The sequence below is a fragment of the Herpailurus yagouaroundi genome, unplaced genomic scaffold (assembly GCF_014898765.1).
Source record: "Herpailurus yagouaroundi ecotype Mexico unplaced genomic scaffold, PumYag 195, whole genome shotgun sequence".
In the NCBI taxonomy this organism is placed as follows: Eukaryota; Metazoa; Chordata; class Mammalia; order Carnivora; family Felidae; genus Herpailurus; species Herpailurus yagouaroundi.
In genome coordinates, this window is record NW_024412426.1 from 17,177,506 (window position 1) to 17,194,475 (window position 16,970).

A 16,970-nucleotide genomic window follows, 5' to 3' on the forward strand; every position below is an offset into this window, starting at 1 on the left:
AATAAAAGTAAGACTGCCTTTTTTTTTTTATATTTATTTAATGTCTATTTATTTTGAGAGACACAGAGTACGAGAGGGGGTGGGGCAGAGAAAGAGGGAGACACAGAATCCGAAGCAGGCTCCAGGCTCCGAGCTGTCCGCACGGAGCCTGATGCGGGGCTCGAACTCATGAACCGTGAGATCATGCCCTGAGCTGAAGTTGGCCACTTAACTGGGCTACCCAGGCGCCCCAGAAATAGACTACCTTTAAACAAAGTGGAGGTGCGGGAGCAAGCCCGTGTGAGTATCTCTGGGATTCCCAAGTTATAGGCAAAGGCTTAACAAGTAAATGAGCCCTAAAGTAGGAGCATGCCTGACATAGTTTAGATTTCCCTTGTAGCTGAAGAGGAGTAGTCAAGGGGGAGAAAAGTAGAAATGAGATAAAACTTAACAGAGGCCACTTGGTGCATGACTTTCTTAGGCCATTATAAAGACTCGGGACTTTTTTTTGTTTTTTGTTTTGTTTTTTTTTCTTGAGTGAGATCAACTTAAGCTTGGTTTAATAGGTACTTGTTTCACTTTATACTTTGCATCAGAGGGTATATATACATTATTGATAGTGGTCTCAGATCATTTAGAAAAATGGATTGATTCTAAAACAAGATAAATTGTGTCATCTGTATTCTCTGAATCAGAACCCCAAGTAAAGAAATTATGTAGACAGATAATCGGGAAGAGAGTAAACTAAACTCCTCTGAATACCTTTGTGTTCAAGAGTAGTTCCAGATGCTGCTACAAGCAATCCAAAAAGTAATGGTAGTGAAAACACTACATATCAAAATTTATGAAATGTGGTCAGAATTGTCCTCAAGAATTTGTGTCATTAAATGGATTCACTTTTAGATGAGAATGAAAACTGATGAACTAGACATTCAACTCAAAGCTGGGAAAATCTTAAGGTGGTGACTGTAGAGGGACAAATAAAAAGCTCATACAAAATGTTTCAATATGTAATTGAAATTGATTTATAACATGTAGTAGATTAATTCAGACAGTGCTTATACATACTAGTAAAAATGAGTGTTAAAAAAAATTTTTTTTTAAATGTTCATTTATTTTTGAGAGAGTACGTGAGCAGGAGAGGGGCAGAAAGAGAGGGAGACACAGAATCCGAAACAGGCTCTCTGCTCTGACGCTCTGAGCTGTCCGTACAGAGTCTGATGAGGGGCTTAAACTACCGAACTGTCTGTCAGATCATGACCTGAGCCGAAGTTGGATGTTTAATCAACTGAGCCACCTGGTGTCCCAGTCAAAAATGAGTCTTAAGGAAATACAGATTTTTCAAGAAAAGTTAAAAATGTTGAAAAAGATTAAAGCAATTGTAGAACAATTTGAATAGACCAGTTGCCATAACTATTAATTTAATGTGATTCCATAAGAATCTCCAGAATATTTTTTAAGAGTGCAGAGAGTATGAACAACTGACTTTAAAGCATATTAGGATGAGTGATTTGGGGGTGTAATAATCACAAGGGCATTTACCCAATAAGTTATTAAAATGTATTCTAAGACTGCTGTAATGAAAAGAACACAATAAAATTTAAAATACAACTAAAAGGTAATTGGGAATTTCGCTGTGCTTATGCAGATGAGGGAAAGTGGGGATTAAGTAAATGGTGTTGTGATAGCCAAGATCATTTGTGGAAAATCACTTGTTGTGATCAGCTAAATAATGATATAAATAATAATAGGACTATAGAAATGGAGAAAGAAGCCAGTGTGTTGCATAAAGAAATTGAATAATAAACAAACATTTAAAAAACTGGGAAAGGTATTATAGGTATGATGGATAATTGGTTTATTGCTTCAAAATAAAGCTTTTCTACACATTTCATCTTTTTGATAAAAGCTACAAACCTGGTAAAAGAAAATGGTAAAGAAAAAGTGAAATTTGAATTTCACATATGAAATAATATTTACCTTCCCAAATAAAGCAAAGTATGAAGTAATAGAAGGGCTCCAAAGGAGTCTCCTAACAGATGTGGCTCAGCGTTTGTTTTTTGTTTTTAGTTTATTTATTTATTTTTGAGAGGAGAGAGTGAGAGTGGTAGAGGGGCAGGCTCGTTTCCATGTTATTTTGACCATTATATCTCCTCCTCCATTTTTCCATTATATCTCCTCCTCCTTGGTCTCCTCCTCCTCCTCCTCCTCCTCGGTCTCCCCCCCCCCCCCCCACCCCCCCCCCCTCTTCCTCCTTCCTCCTTTGCGCCCGGCCATGGGGGGGGGGGGGGCGGCGTGTAGAGAGAGAGGGGGACAGGGGATGAGAAACAGGCTCCATGCTGACAGCAGATAGCCCAGTGTGGGGCTCCAACTCAGAGACTGTGAGATTCTGACCTGAGCTGAAATCATGAGTTGATTGAGTGGATATAAACGTGGTAAAATTTAATTATTTTGTAGTTTAGTAAATGTGGCCATTTTCATTTAGAGGTAGTCTAGATAAACATAAGTGATGAACATTTCCTTTTGGTTTTTAGCCATATTTATATCCTGCCTGAAATCATGAGTGACCCCAGGTCCAGTCTTCTTTATCCTTCCACACTGGGTCACACAGGAACTGCTTTGTCTCCAGCTTTAGAACCAGTACTGGCTTGTGTCTCAAGCACCCGAGTAACAGGAAATCCAAACTTGGCTTGTTGTCAGGATCTCTTATTTTAAGTTACTCACATAGGCAATGCATTCTGGTTATATGACCAGCCTTTAAGGGCTTCACTGAAACCAAGTGCAAATCATAACTTCATTTGTTATTACTAAACAGTGCTGACAGACTAATACATTTTGCTCCAAAACAACCCACTGACTTACTGTTACAGAGTATTGTTTATTTTTCTTTAGTGCATATATTTCATGATGTAGGCAAGAGTCTGGAGATAACCAAGTGGGCATTCCAGACTAGCTGAGATTAATCCATGCTGCTCAGTGGAGAAGACATAATATTTATATAGTTGTATATTTATTATGCATAACGTGTCTATTTCTGTATCTGTCCATTAATGGATGAATGGTTAGAGAGCATGTGTATATATACACAATGGTATGTTATTAGATCATAAAAAAGAAGAAAATCTTGGCATTTGCTACAACATGGATAGACCTAAAAGTTACATGTTTAGTGAAATAAGTCAGAGAAATGTAAGTGCTATATGACCTTACTTATATGTGGAATTTAAAAAATAAATACATCAATAAATACATAATAAACTAATAGATATAGAAAACAACTGGTGGTTGTCAGAGGCATTGGATGTGGAATGGGCAAAATGGGTGAAGAAGGTCAAAACGTTCAAATCTTCAGTTATAAAAGAAGTAAGTCATGGGGATGTAGCATACAGTATGGTGACTGTGGTTAATAATACTATATATTCCATATATAAAAGTTGATCTTGAACCTCATCACAAGAAAAAAAATTGTAATTATGTATGGTGACAGATGTTAAATAGAGGTATTGTGGTGATCACTTTGCATTATATACACACATTGAATCGTTATATTGAATACCTGAAAGTAATATAATTATATTTTAGTTATACTGCAGTTTGAGAAAAGTAAAAAAGTAGAGTATCCTTGAGGGAAACTGACTTATGAAATGTTTGTGTACATTTTTTTTAAGTTATGAGTAATGATAAAGAATGTAGTATTTGCTAGTGGCATTGGTGCCATTACCTTGATTTGTGCTAACAGGAAAGTAGTTTTATACTGACTATTGCTTTTGCCTCACAAGTCATATATAAACACAGTGAAGACAGCATATGATGTCTTCCTTTATTTGAGTAGAGATTTGACTTCACAGATACCTTAGAGGGTCTCAGAGACCCACCAAAGCCTAAAGACCACAAATGGGGACCACACTTTGAGAACCATTGTTCTAAATTATGCAGGTTTTCTCCCTTCAAGCCATTCTTCAAATCTATATGAAGGAGTGTGTGTGTGTTTAACTGATAATTGTTTTATTATTTTGCATTTGGCTCTTGATCTTATAAAGATTATTTACTGTATAAATAATAATTAGGTTTTCATTCTGCATTGTTTCATTTACAAAATTAGATTCCAGGGAGGGTATTTATATAATGAAAATTTGGCAAATTTCAAGTAAGCAAATTAATACAGAACACTTTCAACTTCATTTAGAATAGGGTTCTCTTGGTGGAATCGAGAAGGAAATTTGTTATGGTAACAATTATTTCTTTCATTTTACCATTTTCATTTAGAGGTAGTCTAGATAAACATAAGTGATGAACATTTCCTTTTGATTTTTAGCCATATTTATATCCTGCGTATAGGTAGAGAGCTTATCCTGAACATGTTTTGAAGATTTGCCTTGTAGATGATCTACAACCATTTCATATTCTCAAACATCTATTTCCTCACAATTAGCATATTTCTGTTCATTTATATTGATGTTATTTATAAATTTAATAATTTGTGTATGAAAATGAGCTAAGTGATGTATTTTTATCAACAATTATGAAGCAGCCTAATTTTGAATGGGTTAGAAAGTTGCACTGAAAAAATAAATTCAAGAAAAGCTAAGAGTAAATATTTGCCAGATAATTGTCAAAAATAAGTTGCTGTAAAAACTAAAAAGCAGACTGTTTTTGTCTGCTGCTTTGTTTTATTTGTTATATTCTTGATTTCTGTTATTGTAATCATTCCCATGTTTCAGATTAAAATCTTTTTTCTGTGTTTTCATTGAGCAGATCACTTTTTATTTTTTATTTATTTAAAAAAAATTTTAATACTTATTTTTGAGAGAGAGAGGGAGGGTGCAGGGGGTGCAGGGGCAGAGAGAGAGAGAGAGAGAGAGAGAGAGATGGAGGGAGGGAGAGGGAGGGAGAGAGAGGGAGGGAGGGAGACAGAGGATCTGAAGCAGGTTCCCTGCTGACAGCAGAGCCCAATGTGGGGTTCAAACTTGTGAACTGTTAGATTATGACCGGAGCCTAAGACAGATGCTTAACCGACTGAGCCAGAGCAGATCACTTTTTTAAAAAATCTAAGTTCTTCCCCTCAGAATTAATAAAAATTATGTTGGCATATAAAAAGGAATATATTTCATGAATGTGTAAATTAGAGGCATAATTACAATAAAAGAAACTCTGTGATTGAGCTGTTATGTTAATTACTAGAACATTAATAGTACCATTCAAGTCACCCATGTGCTTCTAACAAATTCCATCACTCTGCCTCATGTCCAGAGCTAACCACTTTTCTTTTTTTTATTAAAAAAATTTTTTTAGGGGCACCTGGGTGGCGCAGTCGGTTGAGCGTCCGACTTCAGCCAGGTCACGATCTCGCGGTCCGGGAGTTCGAGCCCCACGTCAGGCTCTGGGCTGACGGCTCAGAGCCTGGAGCCTGTTTCCGATTCTGTGTCTCCCTCTCTCTCTGCCCCTCCCCTGTTCATGCTCTGTCTCTCTCTGTCCCAAAAATAAATAAACGTTGAAAAAAAATTTTTTCTTTTAAATAAAAAAAAATAAAAAAATTTTTTTAATGTTTATTTATTTTTGAGAGAGAGGCAGAGCATGAATGGGGGAGGGGCAGAGAGAGAGGGAGAGACAGAATCTGAAACAGGCTCCAGGCTCTGAGCTGTCAGCACAGAGCCCGACATTGAGGCTCAAACTCATGAACTGTGAGACATGACCCAGTTGAGCCACCCAGGCGCCTCTAACCACTTTTCTGATATTTGTGTTTGTCTGTGTTGACTTTTTCAAATTGTTTTACCATAAATATATATATCTCTATATTACTTGGTTTGACCATATATGAACTTTATAAAAATGATATATAGTTTTTTGAGATTTGTTTTTGCTAAGATTAGTTCCTGATGCCTATGGGTGCAGTTGATTTATCATCACTAATATATAATATTCTATTTTGTTAATGTACTACAACTTATCAATTGTGCAGTTAACATACATTTGATATATTTGTAGGGTTTTTCTTTTTGCTATTAAGGTATCTTTATACATGTCTCCTGATTCAAGGTGCAAGATTTTCCCTAGATTTTGTACCTAGGATAGTTAGTGAGAGTGTCCAGGTACACACATCAGTGGCTTTCGTATTTTGAGATAATGTCACATTGTTTTCCATAGTCTTTTTATCAATTTAAAATTCCTACTGCAGAAGTATATGAGTTCCGTTTTCTTCACATCCTTGTTAGTAATTGATCTATTGAACCCCTAAATGGTTGCCAATTTAGTGGGTAAGAAATAGAAGTTAGTTGTGATTTTAACTTGCATTTTTCTGACTCTGTCCTTTATATGAAATAGTATTTCATGTCTTTTCCCATTCTTTTTGATATCAGTCTTCTGTTTATTTACTGGTGTACACACACCTATTTATTAATTCAAAGTAGTAATAAATTGTCCCTAATATATTGCCACAATGTTTGGGAATATCATCTTACAGTTTGTACCTTCTTGTCTCTAATGATGGATGTAGATCAGCAGAAGAGCTTAATTTGTATCATTGAATTTGTAACTTTTAGTTAGTGCTTTTTGTGTTTCGTTTAAGAAATTCTGCCCTATTGAGATTATAAACATATTCAGTGATACAGCACATGGCCAGTTTTGGTAAATGTTCCATGTATGCTTAAGAAGAGTGTATGCTCCTAATTTGATAAGTGTTCTATATATATTAAGTTAAGCTTTGAAATTAGGTCATGTCTATTTCTCTGTTGAATTGATGAGATTAATCTGCTGTGTTGGTGGGTTTGTCAATTTTTCTAGGAATTTTTGCTTTATGTATTTTTGAGACTGTACTATTGTGTGTGTACTGGGTATACAATTATTGAGTTGAAAGTTTTGCATTATTCAGTGGCCGTTTCTATTCCCATTAATGATTTTCATCTTGAGTCTGTTTTTTTCTCCTTTGATAAAATTTGCCTGGTGTATTATTTTTCATGTTATTCCAAATTTTCACTGTATTTATGTTTTTGGTGTTTCTTTGGCAAATAGCATAGTTATATTCTAACAGTCCTTTCTGCCACTAACTAGTGAGTATTTTAATTTATATTTATTACAACTACTGATATAATTTCACTTTTTAAAAAATGTTTATTCAGTTTTGAGAGAGGGAGAAAGAGAAAGAGAGACAGAATGTGAACAGGGGAGGGCAGAGAGAGAGGGAGACAAAGAACTTGAAACAGACCCCAGGCTCTGAGCTGTCAGCACAGAGGCTCATATGGAGCTTAAAGCCACAAACCATAAGATCATCACCTGAGCTAAAGTCAGACACTCAATAGACTGAGCCACCCAGGCGCCCCTCACCTTTTTACTTTTTAATGCTTGCTATTTGTCTCACTTTCTGTGTTTTTCTTTTCTATTTTGACCTCCTTCTTCCACCACTGTACTGTATTAAACATTACCTATTCTCTTATTATGCTTTTAGTAGTTATCCTTTTATCCTTGAAATTGATCCAAACTAATACTGTTTCTAAAACAAGAGTCTAAATTTAATCTTACTATTTTTAAAAATTTTAATTCCAGCATAGTTAACATACAATGTTATATTAGTTTCAGGTGTACAATATAGTAATTCAACAATTCTATACATTACTCAGTGCTCAATGTGGTAAGTGTAGTCTTTTTTTAAAGTTTATTTTTTTTTTTTTGAGAGAGAGAGAGGGAGAGATAGAGATACGGTGTGCAAGTGGGGGAGGGGCAGAGAGAGAGGGAGACTGAGGATCTGAAGCAGGCAGAGATCTGAAAACAGTACAGAGCCTGATGTGGGACATGAATTCACACACCATGAGATCATAACCTGAGCTGAAGTTGGACACTTAACCAGCTTAACCCAGGTGCCCCTCATTGTGATAAGTGTAGTCTTAATCTACCCTTCACCTATTTTATGTATCTTCCCACCTGCCTCCTCTCTGGTAGCCATTGGTTCCCTACAGTTAAGAGTCTGTCTTTCAGTTTGTGCCTTTTTTCTTTGTTCATTTGTTTTGTTTCCTAAATTCAACATGTGAATGAAATCATATTTGTCTTTCTTTGACTTATTTTAGTCAGCATTATACTCTCCAGATCCATCCATGTTGTTGAAAGCGGCAAGATTTCGTTCTTTCTCATGGCTGAATAATACTCTGGGGTGTGTGTGTGTGTGTGTGTGTGTGTGTGTGTGTGTGTGTGTGTATGTGTACATACCACATCTTCTTTATTCATTTATTGATGGACATTTGGGCTGCTTCCATAATTTGGCTGTTGTAAATAATACTGCAGTAAACATAGGGTGCATGTATCTTTTTGAATTAGTGTTTTCATATTCTTTGGGTAAATACTCAGTAGTGGGATTACTGGATCATATGGTAGTTCTATTTTTAATTTTCTCAGGAACCTCCATTCCGTTTTCACAATGGCTGCACCAGTTTGCATTCTCAACAGCAGTGCAAGAGGGTTCCTTTTTCTCTACATCCTTGTCAACACTTGTTGTTACTTGTGTTTTTGATTTTAGCCACTCTGACAGTGGACATCTCATTGTGGTTTTGATTTGTATTTCCCTGATAATCAGTAATGTTGAACATTCTTTTCATTAAACTTCATATCTTAATTACCTTCCTGAACAACATTAAGTGCTCCAGAATTGAAACTTTCTTCACTCTTCTGATTTATATGCTATTTTTTAGTGTATTTATTCTGTCTTATTAAACCCTGTGATTTTGGTATTAAAATTAATGTTATAAACAAAATTTAAGATCACTTATTTGGGTACAAATTTTCTTGCTCCTTTTCATTTTATTTCTCAGGCCTTCCAGTTTATGTTACTGAATTTTTTAAAAAATTTTTAAAAAATGTTTTTACTTATTTTTGAGACAGAGAGAGACAGAGCATGAGCAGGGGAGGGGCAGAGAGAGAGGGAGACACAGAATCTGAAGCAGGGTCCAGGCTCTGAGCTGTCAGCACAGAGCCTGATGCGGGGCTCGAACTCACAGACCATGAGATTATGACCTCAGCTGAAGTTGGACGCTTAACCGACTGAGCCACCCAGGCGCCCCTATGTTACTGCATTTTTTAAGTACCCAACTTCACTTTTCTTCATTTTTTAAAGAAACGACTTACAAGCAGTAGTTTTTGTTTTCATACACATGAAAAAATACTTTGCTCATTTTGTTGCAGGATACTTTTATCAGGATCCAAATTTTAGATTGGAGTTCTTATTTTTTCATCTTTTTAAGGATAACCAAAGTTCACTCCTCTAGCTTCTTTTATTGCTGTTAAGTAGTATTTTCCCTGTTATTTTTTCGTCTTGTCACATGAGTTATCTTTTCTGTTTGATTTTAAAGTCATTTTGATTTTTGGACAAAAACACAGTTTTGCCTTACTGTGTCTAATTATGGATTTATTTTAAATTATCCTACTTGATAGGAATAATTTCTTTGTATTCATGTCTGTTTTCAGTTTTGGAAAATTGTCAACATGCGTTCTTCGAATATTTCTTCTTCAGTCTGTTACAGTTTCCTGGGTCTCTGAAGTGCTCAGTTTCAACCTTCCTCTGAAATTTTCTGTCTTCTTATCTTTTATCCTTAATTCTGGTTAATTCCTTTAGGTTTATCTTCCAGTTCTCAATTCTCTTTTCAGTCTTTAAATCTCAGTTTTAGTGTTTTTATCTTTTGTGGGAAATTGTCTCCAAGTAAGTGTTGTCCTTTTCGTTTTTCCCCTCCTCTGCACCATTATATGTTGGTTAACATCACCTCTCTGAGTTCAGCTTCCTGTTTGGTTGTCTATCTGTTATGTCTTCAGAAATTGTCTAAACTTTCTCGCGATGAAAGCACCACTTTAAAATATGATTTTTACCTACCATCTAGTTTTAGCAGGCGTTCACTTTAGGGCGTTGTGTTCATGGTAGTACCTTATTACTTCTTGTTACATTGCAGTTGTTGTTGGACTTATGTCATCTCATACTCTTGTTATGTGTCTCCTCTGTTTATGTGCCTCAAGCATAATAGATAATAACCATTTGTGGAAAGAATTGTCTTATCCTTTCATTTAACATGGTGTAGGCAGTATTATATATTTAGGGTTATAGATTTTTGTTTTTTATAGATTTATATGCCAATGTATTTCACATTTGCTCTCTTTATATGGCTGGATCTTCTAATGTATGTGTCAGACTTGTACATACATATTACATATTACTGCTCCTTAATTTAATAATCAGCATTAACTTAAATATATATTCTGACAATTAAGGACTGTCTCTATTATTCGAAGAGTACAGGGCTGCAATATAGGGATGATGGGAAAGTAATTAATTTTCTTTTGAACATTATTTTCTAACAATTTCTGCATATTAAAATTCTCAAGATTCTAAAATTTAGCATGGCAGTTATAATGGATTCTATCTTCATTTAACTTGGAGAGTTGAAATATACTTATTTCATTCTTGTAAAATTGGCCTTTAGAGCCTATTCGCATTTTGTCTGGACTGTAGGAGTTTTATAGCAAACTGTATTCTACAGACCTGGGACCTAGCATGGCTGAGATCCCCCCACTTGCCCCCTTCTACTCCTTCCCCATACAGCCGCATCCTTAAGCCTTTGGTGATCCCCAGAACTCCCTCCCCTCCAGTCTTTGGTCTGTCCAGTCCCTATCCCCACACGTGCACCTCCATGTTCCCTGAGGTATGTGGATAGATTCCCCTTCCCTTATGTAGTACAAGTGTTCCCCAGGAGGCCTGGGCTGAGAGGTAGGACCTGACCCCCCCCCCCCCAAATTCCTCCCCCTGGCTCCAGAAACTCTCGGCCTATTTGAATTTTAAAATAAAAATGGAAAAATATGTTCTAAGAACTATGAGTATTTACCATTTGTAGTTATTTTAATGTGTTAAAATTTTGAATATGCAATCATTTAGATATTTTGTGCAGAAAAAGACCATCATTTGTTGTAAGTTACAAGTATCTTTTCTTGTTACTACTTTAGACAAAGAAACAGCCTTGGTATAACAGCACGTTAGCATCAAGAAGAAAACGGCTTACTGCTCATTTTGAAGACTTGGAACAATGTTACTTTTCTACAAGGATGTCTCGTATTTCAGGTACATATTTCCGGACTTTTTAAAATATATCAAATTCTTCTTTCAGATCCATTTCTAGCTTCTTATGATGGATTTATGTAAAGTCCTATTTATAAAGTGCAAGTGTATTTTCAACATAGTCTCCCAGTGTGTTGTGGAGGTTCCTAGAGATCTTAAAGAGCATTGCTTTCCCATAGCTATTTTTGTTCTTTTTTTTCTATTTGGGAATTTTTTTTTTTCCTACCAGATTTTTTTTTTTTTTTTAAAGAGCATGAGTGGCAGAGGGGCAGAAGGAGAGGGAGAAAGAGAGTCTTAAGCAGGCTTCATGCTCAGCACTGAGCCTGACACAGGACTTGATCCCACAACCCTGGGATCATGACCTGAGCCAAAATCAAGAGTGGGATGCTCAACTGACTGGGCCACACCGGTGCGCCCCTATTTGGGAGTTTTTAATCTTTATATAATGAATTATATAAAGTTAAGAAAAAAATCAGCCATGAATATGTGGCTAGGAAAAATAGGTTCCTTTTAGTTGCCTCCTATTATTAAACATTTATTAAGTTCTAAGCACTGTCCTTTGTGCTAAGAATAAAAAGATGAAAGAACTGATTTCTACTGTCAGGGCGTATTGTAAATTAAGGGGGGAAAGCAACAGGTAAATAATTCTATGTGATATTATATGTTCTATAAGTTTATTAGGGGAATAGAGAAGAATTTCCACCATATAGCTGGGAGTGAAAAATATAGGCCACGCTGAAAATGGGGAAGTGGAAGTGAATGGTCACTGTAGGGATTTTGGAGGAGTTGTATTTAGTCAAAGCTAGAATTCATTAAATAAGGTAATTAGAAACATGTTCAAAGGAAGTAACTCATGCAAAGTCATGGACATAGGACAAGTCATGGACAAATATACCATAAGATATTTTCATTGCTTTAAAAAAGGTAATATAGTTCTGCCTTTTGAGCTGTAACCTTTCTCAGTGTCCTTGCTCACCACCAGTGATGTAGGGACATTAATAGCAAGACATTGTTTTTCTTTCTTTTTTAGATTTATAGATTGATATACCTATAAAATGTAAAATACAATGCTTGGTATAAGTTAGGTGCTCAGGTAACTGGTGTCATTAGTAATACATCTGCTGAAAATTAGGACCACTAAGGAAAAAAATGTGTGGTATTTAATTAGTTAAAATTTTGGCCTTGGTTTTCTCTTGAATAGGCATATTTGCATTAAAATCTACATATTGTTTAGAACCTTTAGACACATTTGCCTTAGGATTGGTGATGGAGGGAAAAGAAGATTTACATAGCATATTTCATATGAAGTCTACAGGGGAGCCAAGTTCTATTTATAAGTGTGTGTGAAATTAATGATCAACAGTTTTTATAAGATGGAAAACTTTTATTGTATTGCCTGGGAATTGAGCTCCTTATTGAGCCTCTGTAATAGTCTATAAACTGTAATAGGAAGCTGTTATATTGAAAATGGTCTGAGGGGCGCCTGGGTGACTCAGTCGGTTAAGTGTTTGACTTCAGCTCAGGTCATGATCTCACGGTTTGTGAGTTCAAGCCCCACGTTGGGCTCTGTGCTGACAGCTCGGAGCCTGAAGGCTGCTTCAGATTCTGTGTCTCCCTCTCTCTCTGCCCCTCCCCTGCTCATGCGCATGCTCATGCCCTGTCTCTGTCTCTCAAAAATAAGCATTAAAAAAAAAAAATTAAAAGAAAAAAATGAAAATGGTCTGAGGCCTACATTCTGATTGGTAGAGGGTTCATATTAACCCTTTTAGGTGTTATTTTTTGTTATGATGTTGAAATACAGTGACCGCAAATGGTAGACATTTAAAAGAAAAAAGATGTGGGAAAGAGAGATTGGGAAGCTCTTAATGGGGAAGTTATTAATAATTTTTAAGTAACTAGCATCATAGGTGTGCTATGGCATAATAAAGGTATAGTCACAGACATATTTATTTGGAGGATGTAAATTTACCAGAAGGCAGAATAAATTAAAACCAGGAGGAAGATTATATTTTCATTTTTGTGGGCATGGCTATATTATACTTAAAACATGATTTTAGGAGTCTCAAGTTTATCTTACCAAATTTTCACAATGAGTACACTTAACATATTGCTGAACATGAAGTTCCTTCTAGTGCCCTTGACTGTGAAGAATAAATTTTAACTTCTACCTTAGGAGTACTTGGTGTTTGGTGGTCCTTTTGTATATTTTCAAATGAGAATCCACTGCTCTTTCTTTTAATTTTCAACTCTGAAAATGAGAGATGAAGATTGGGAGATTAATGCCTTGGACTCTTAGTTGTAATTGAATGACAAGGTAAATTATAAAGTATTAGAAAAGAGAAAAGAGGTGCTGCACACACTTTCACAAACTAAATCTATAATTAGAAGAGCAAAGGTAATATGTTAGTAAATATGTACAATAATTGATCATAAACCTACCAAGCAAACAAAATCCTACCATTTTGTAACCAGATAAAGTGAAATCCAATCTCTGTACTTTCAGATACTAAAATAACAATTTTTAGTGTTTTCTTTATCACTTCTGTTGGATGTCAGTGTTAATGAATAGGTATGATGGACAGAGAAGATCAGCCACCTGGGAAAGGATTATGACCTTCAACAGAATATACATTCTTGAATGCTTGTGAATTTTACGTACTTAGCGATTGGTGTCAAAATATGAAAGAATATTTTTACATTAAAGCAATATTTAAACAAATATCTAAGGTGTTTTTCCAGTAAGTATTTATTACATTGAATACTCAATTATATGTAAAAAGAACCAATTAGCTATTAAATTCAAACCACTTTGTAGAACAGTTGATTTGTTTTATTGCAGTACCCCATGTTTTATTTGTAATTCACTGAATTTACAGAGAATAATTTTTGTGGATCAGGAGCATTATTTTAGTAACATGATACTGCATGCTCATTGGGTTTGTTTCTTTTGCTGTTTTTAGAACAGAAACACTACAAAATTGGAACTTTTGGACATAGGTTGTTAGATGGATTTGCTGTGTTAGTGTTTGAATCTTTAAAATGTAAAATATCAAGGACAGAAGCTTAATATCAGAGACAAGGAATTGTTTTTCGTTGTAGTAAGTGTTAGATAAATGTCTTCGTTGTCTCCAGTTATCTTCAAGATAACCTAGTATCTCCAGATGAACTAAATCAGTTCTGTACTGTCTGTCCTATAGTATGGTGACTCTTTAGACTTAATGATTCTTCTGTCTTAATTTCATTATGCCTACTGTTATTTTCAGGGACATTTAAGAAGGGGAAATCATGAAAGTTTACCTTGAAAAAGTTGTGTGTATGTTTATGTATATGAGCTAAGAACGAGAAGAAGGTATGAACACATAGTGTGGCAATCTTATTTCAGATTTCAGTTAGGAAGCTAACTCAAGTAATTGGTGTTTTACTCTTCTTCCTTTGGAAAAGAAAATACAAGTCCAAACGTAAAACGGTTTTGAAAAATACTGATTTTTGGGGTGCCTGGGTGGCTCAGTTGGTTCAGCATCTGACTGTGGCTTAGAGGGTCATGATCTCCTGGTTTGTGGGTTTGAGCCCCACATTGGTCCCTGCACTGACAGTGCAGAGCCTGCTTTGGATTTTCTCTCCCCCTCTCTCTGCCCCTCGTACTCTTGCTCATTCTCTCTCAAAAATAAATAAATAAATTTAACAAAAATAAAGAAAAATGATTTTTTTTTTTAAATTCATGATTTCACTGTAGGCTTGTTTCTAGATTGGAGAATAGATATCTGTATTCTCAGTCTTTCATGAGATGATATTGTGATTTAAATTCTAGGTAATTTAATTATGAATAGTTTATTGAAATGGACTTTACTCAAAGTATTTATATAGTTTTCTATTGGATGGAATTAATGTTTTCTGTATTCTACCAAGATATTTGAGGATATTTTTTTGAGAATAATTCTATTTTTGAGAATAATTGATACATTGAAGTTTCTACTCTCTTTTCATAATTGGATTTGAGACACTTTGAAGAATGATGTGAACGAGTATCTCTCTTTTTACTTAAAAAACAATTACTTTCTTAATCTAAATTATGTTATAAATTGTGTTTTGACAGTTAGTGAATGTGGGCATGCAGATGTATCCTTGTAAACATGTTCCTTCAAAATTACAAATAGACGGTCCAGTGTAGGTGCTCCTCTCCCCACCCTCACTTTCTCCATTGATAAGGGATTTTCGTTTTAATAAAAGATTAAACTTTTCTTGATCAGAGGTACTTTTTTGTTTTTGATTTTCTAAGAAATTTTTGCTTAAAAAATAGAGAATTTACAGTATGCTTTTATTGGTGTGGAAAGAGACATTGTCTTTCAAAGAACCACTAAGTAATTTTTATTAAAGCTGAAAGATCAGCGAAATGATTTGTGCATACTAGTATTCTCTAGTTACTTCAGAATCATATTCAGAATATAATTTCTAATGTGTCTGTACTGCTCTTTGACTTCCATTGCACTTCAATTAACTTATTTTGTTTTCTTCATATAGATGATAGTCGAACTGCAAGCCAGTTGGATGAATTTCAGGAATGCTTGTCTAAGTTTACCCGATATAATTCAGTACGACCTTTGGCTACGTTGTCCTATGCTAGTGATCTCTATAATGGTTCCAGCATAGTCTCTAGGTAAGTATTGGGCAGCACTCTTTACTATTTCTTTTACAGAAGTTTCTCAAATTTAATTTGACAAGCAGTTACAGTGTTCTAGTTAAGAGCCAGTATTCTGAGGTCAGGTTCCCTGCCAGTTTTTAGTTCTGTGTTCTTGGGCAAGTTTCTGAATCTCTTTAGTCCTCAATGTCTTCCTCTTTAAAATGGAATGATTAATAGTATTCACCTATTAGGGTTGCAGTTTGTGTTCTTATAATGTCTTTGGTTTTGGTGACAGATATGCTGTCTCATAAGGGCTTCCTTATCTTCATGTTTCTAGAAGAATTGATAGTATTTCTTCTTATGTATTTGTAGAATTCTCCATCAAGCCATCTTGGCCTTAAGTTTTTTTTGCGGAAAGAGTTTTAAATATAAATTCAATTTTTAAAAGAGATGTAGGGCTAATCAGGTTATTGATTTTTTTTTTTCATGATCAAGCATTATTTTTAGTTTGTGTCTTTAAAAGAATTTGTCCATTTTTATCTAGGTTGTTGAATTTATTGGCATTCACATGTTCATAATATTCCTTTATTATCTTTTTACTGTCTTTAGATACTCTGATGATGTTCCTTTTCTTATTCCTGATATTGGAGTGTTGTTTCCCTTTATATGTTTCGTTAATAGTCTGGTTTAGAAATGTATCAATTTTATTTGTCTTCTCAAATAGCCAGCTCTTGGTTTATTGATATTCTGTATTTTTCTGTTTCATTGATTTCTGCTCTTAACTTTATTATTTCTTTTTTTCCCTTTTGTTAAGTTTAATTTGCTTTTATCTTTCTATTTTCTTAAGGTAGAAATTACAGTGATTGAGTTGAAAGTTGCTTCTCTAACAAAACTTGGCGCTTTACATTTCTCTACATGCACTGCCTTAGTTGCATCCTGTGAATTTTGATGTGGTGTCTTTTTTCCAAATTTTATTTTTATTATGGTAAAATATGTGTAACATAAAATATACTGTCTTAACAAGTGTACTGTTCAGTGGTATTAAATAAATACCTTCATAATATTGTGTAAATGTCCCTAATATCCATCTCTTTAACACTTGACATCTTGTAAAACTGAAACTCAGTACTCGTTAAACAGTAACTTTTCATTCCCCTCTGCCCTGAATCATAACAAGCACCCTTTTCCCCTCTGTTATCTGATTACTCTAAGTACCTCCTGTAAGTGGAATCATGCAGTATTCAGGGAAAGAGAGAGAGAGAGAGAGAGAGAGAATCCCAAGCAGGCTCTGTG

The 16,970-nt window shown here is 35.0% G+C and overlaps 1 protein-coding gene across 3 annotated transcripts in view; it reads left to right on the top strand.

Annotated features, from left to right (window-relative positions):
• COP1 (COP1 E3 ubiquitin ligase) overlaps positions 1-16,970 on the top strand; it is a 259,773-nt gene that overhangs the window by 94,388 nt on the left and 148,415 nt on the right. For all 3 annotated transcript variants that reach the window (XM_040446709.1, XM_040446711.1, XM_040446710.1), the window contains 2 exons: positions 10,948-11,062; positions 15,578-15,713. In XM_040446709.1, the coding sequence (XP_040302643.1) occupies positions 10,948-11,062; positions 15,578-15,713 (251 nt within the window). The remainder of the gene's footprint in view (positions 1-10,947; positions 11,063-15,577; positions 15,714-16,970) is intronic.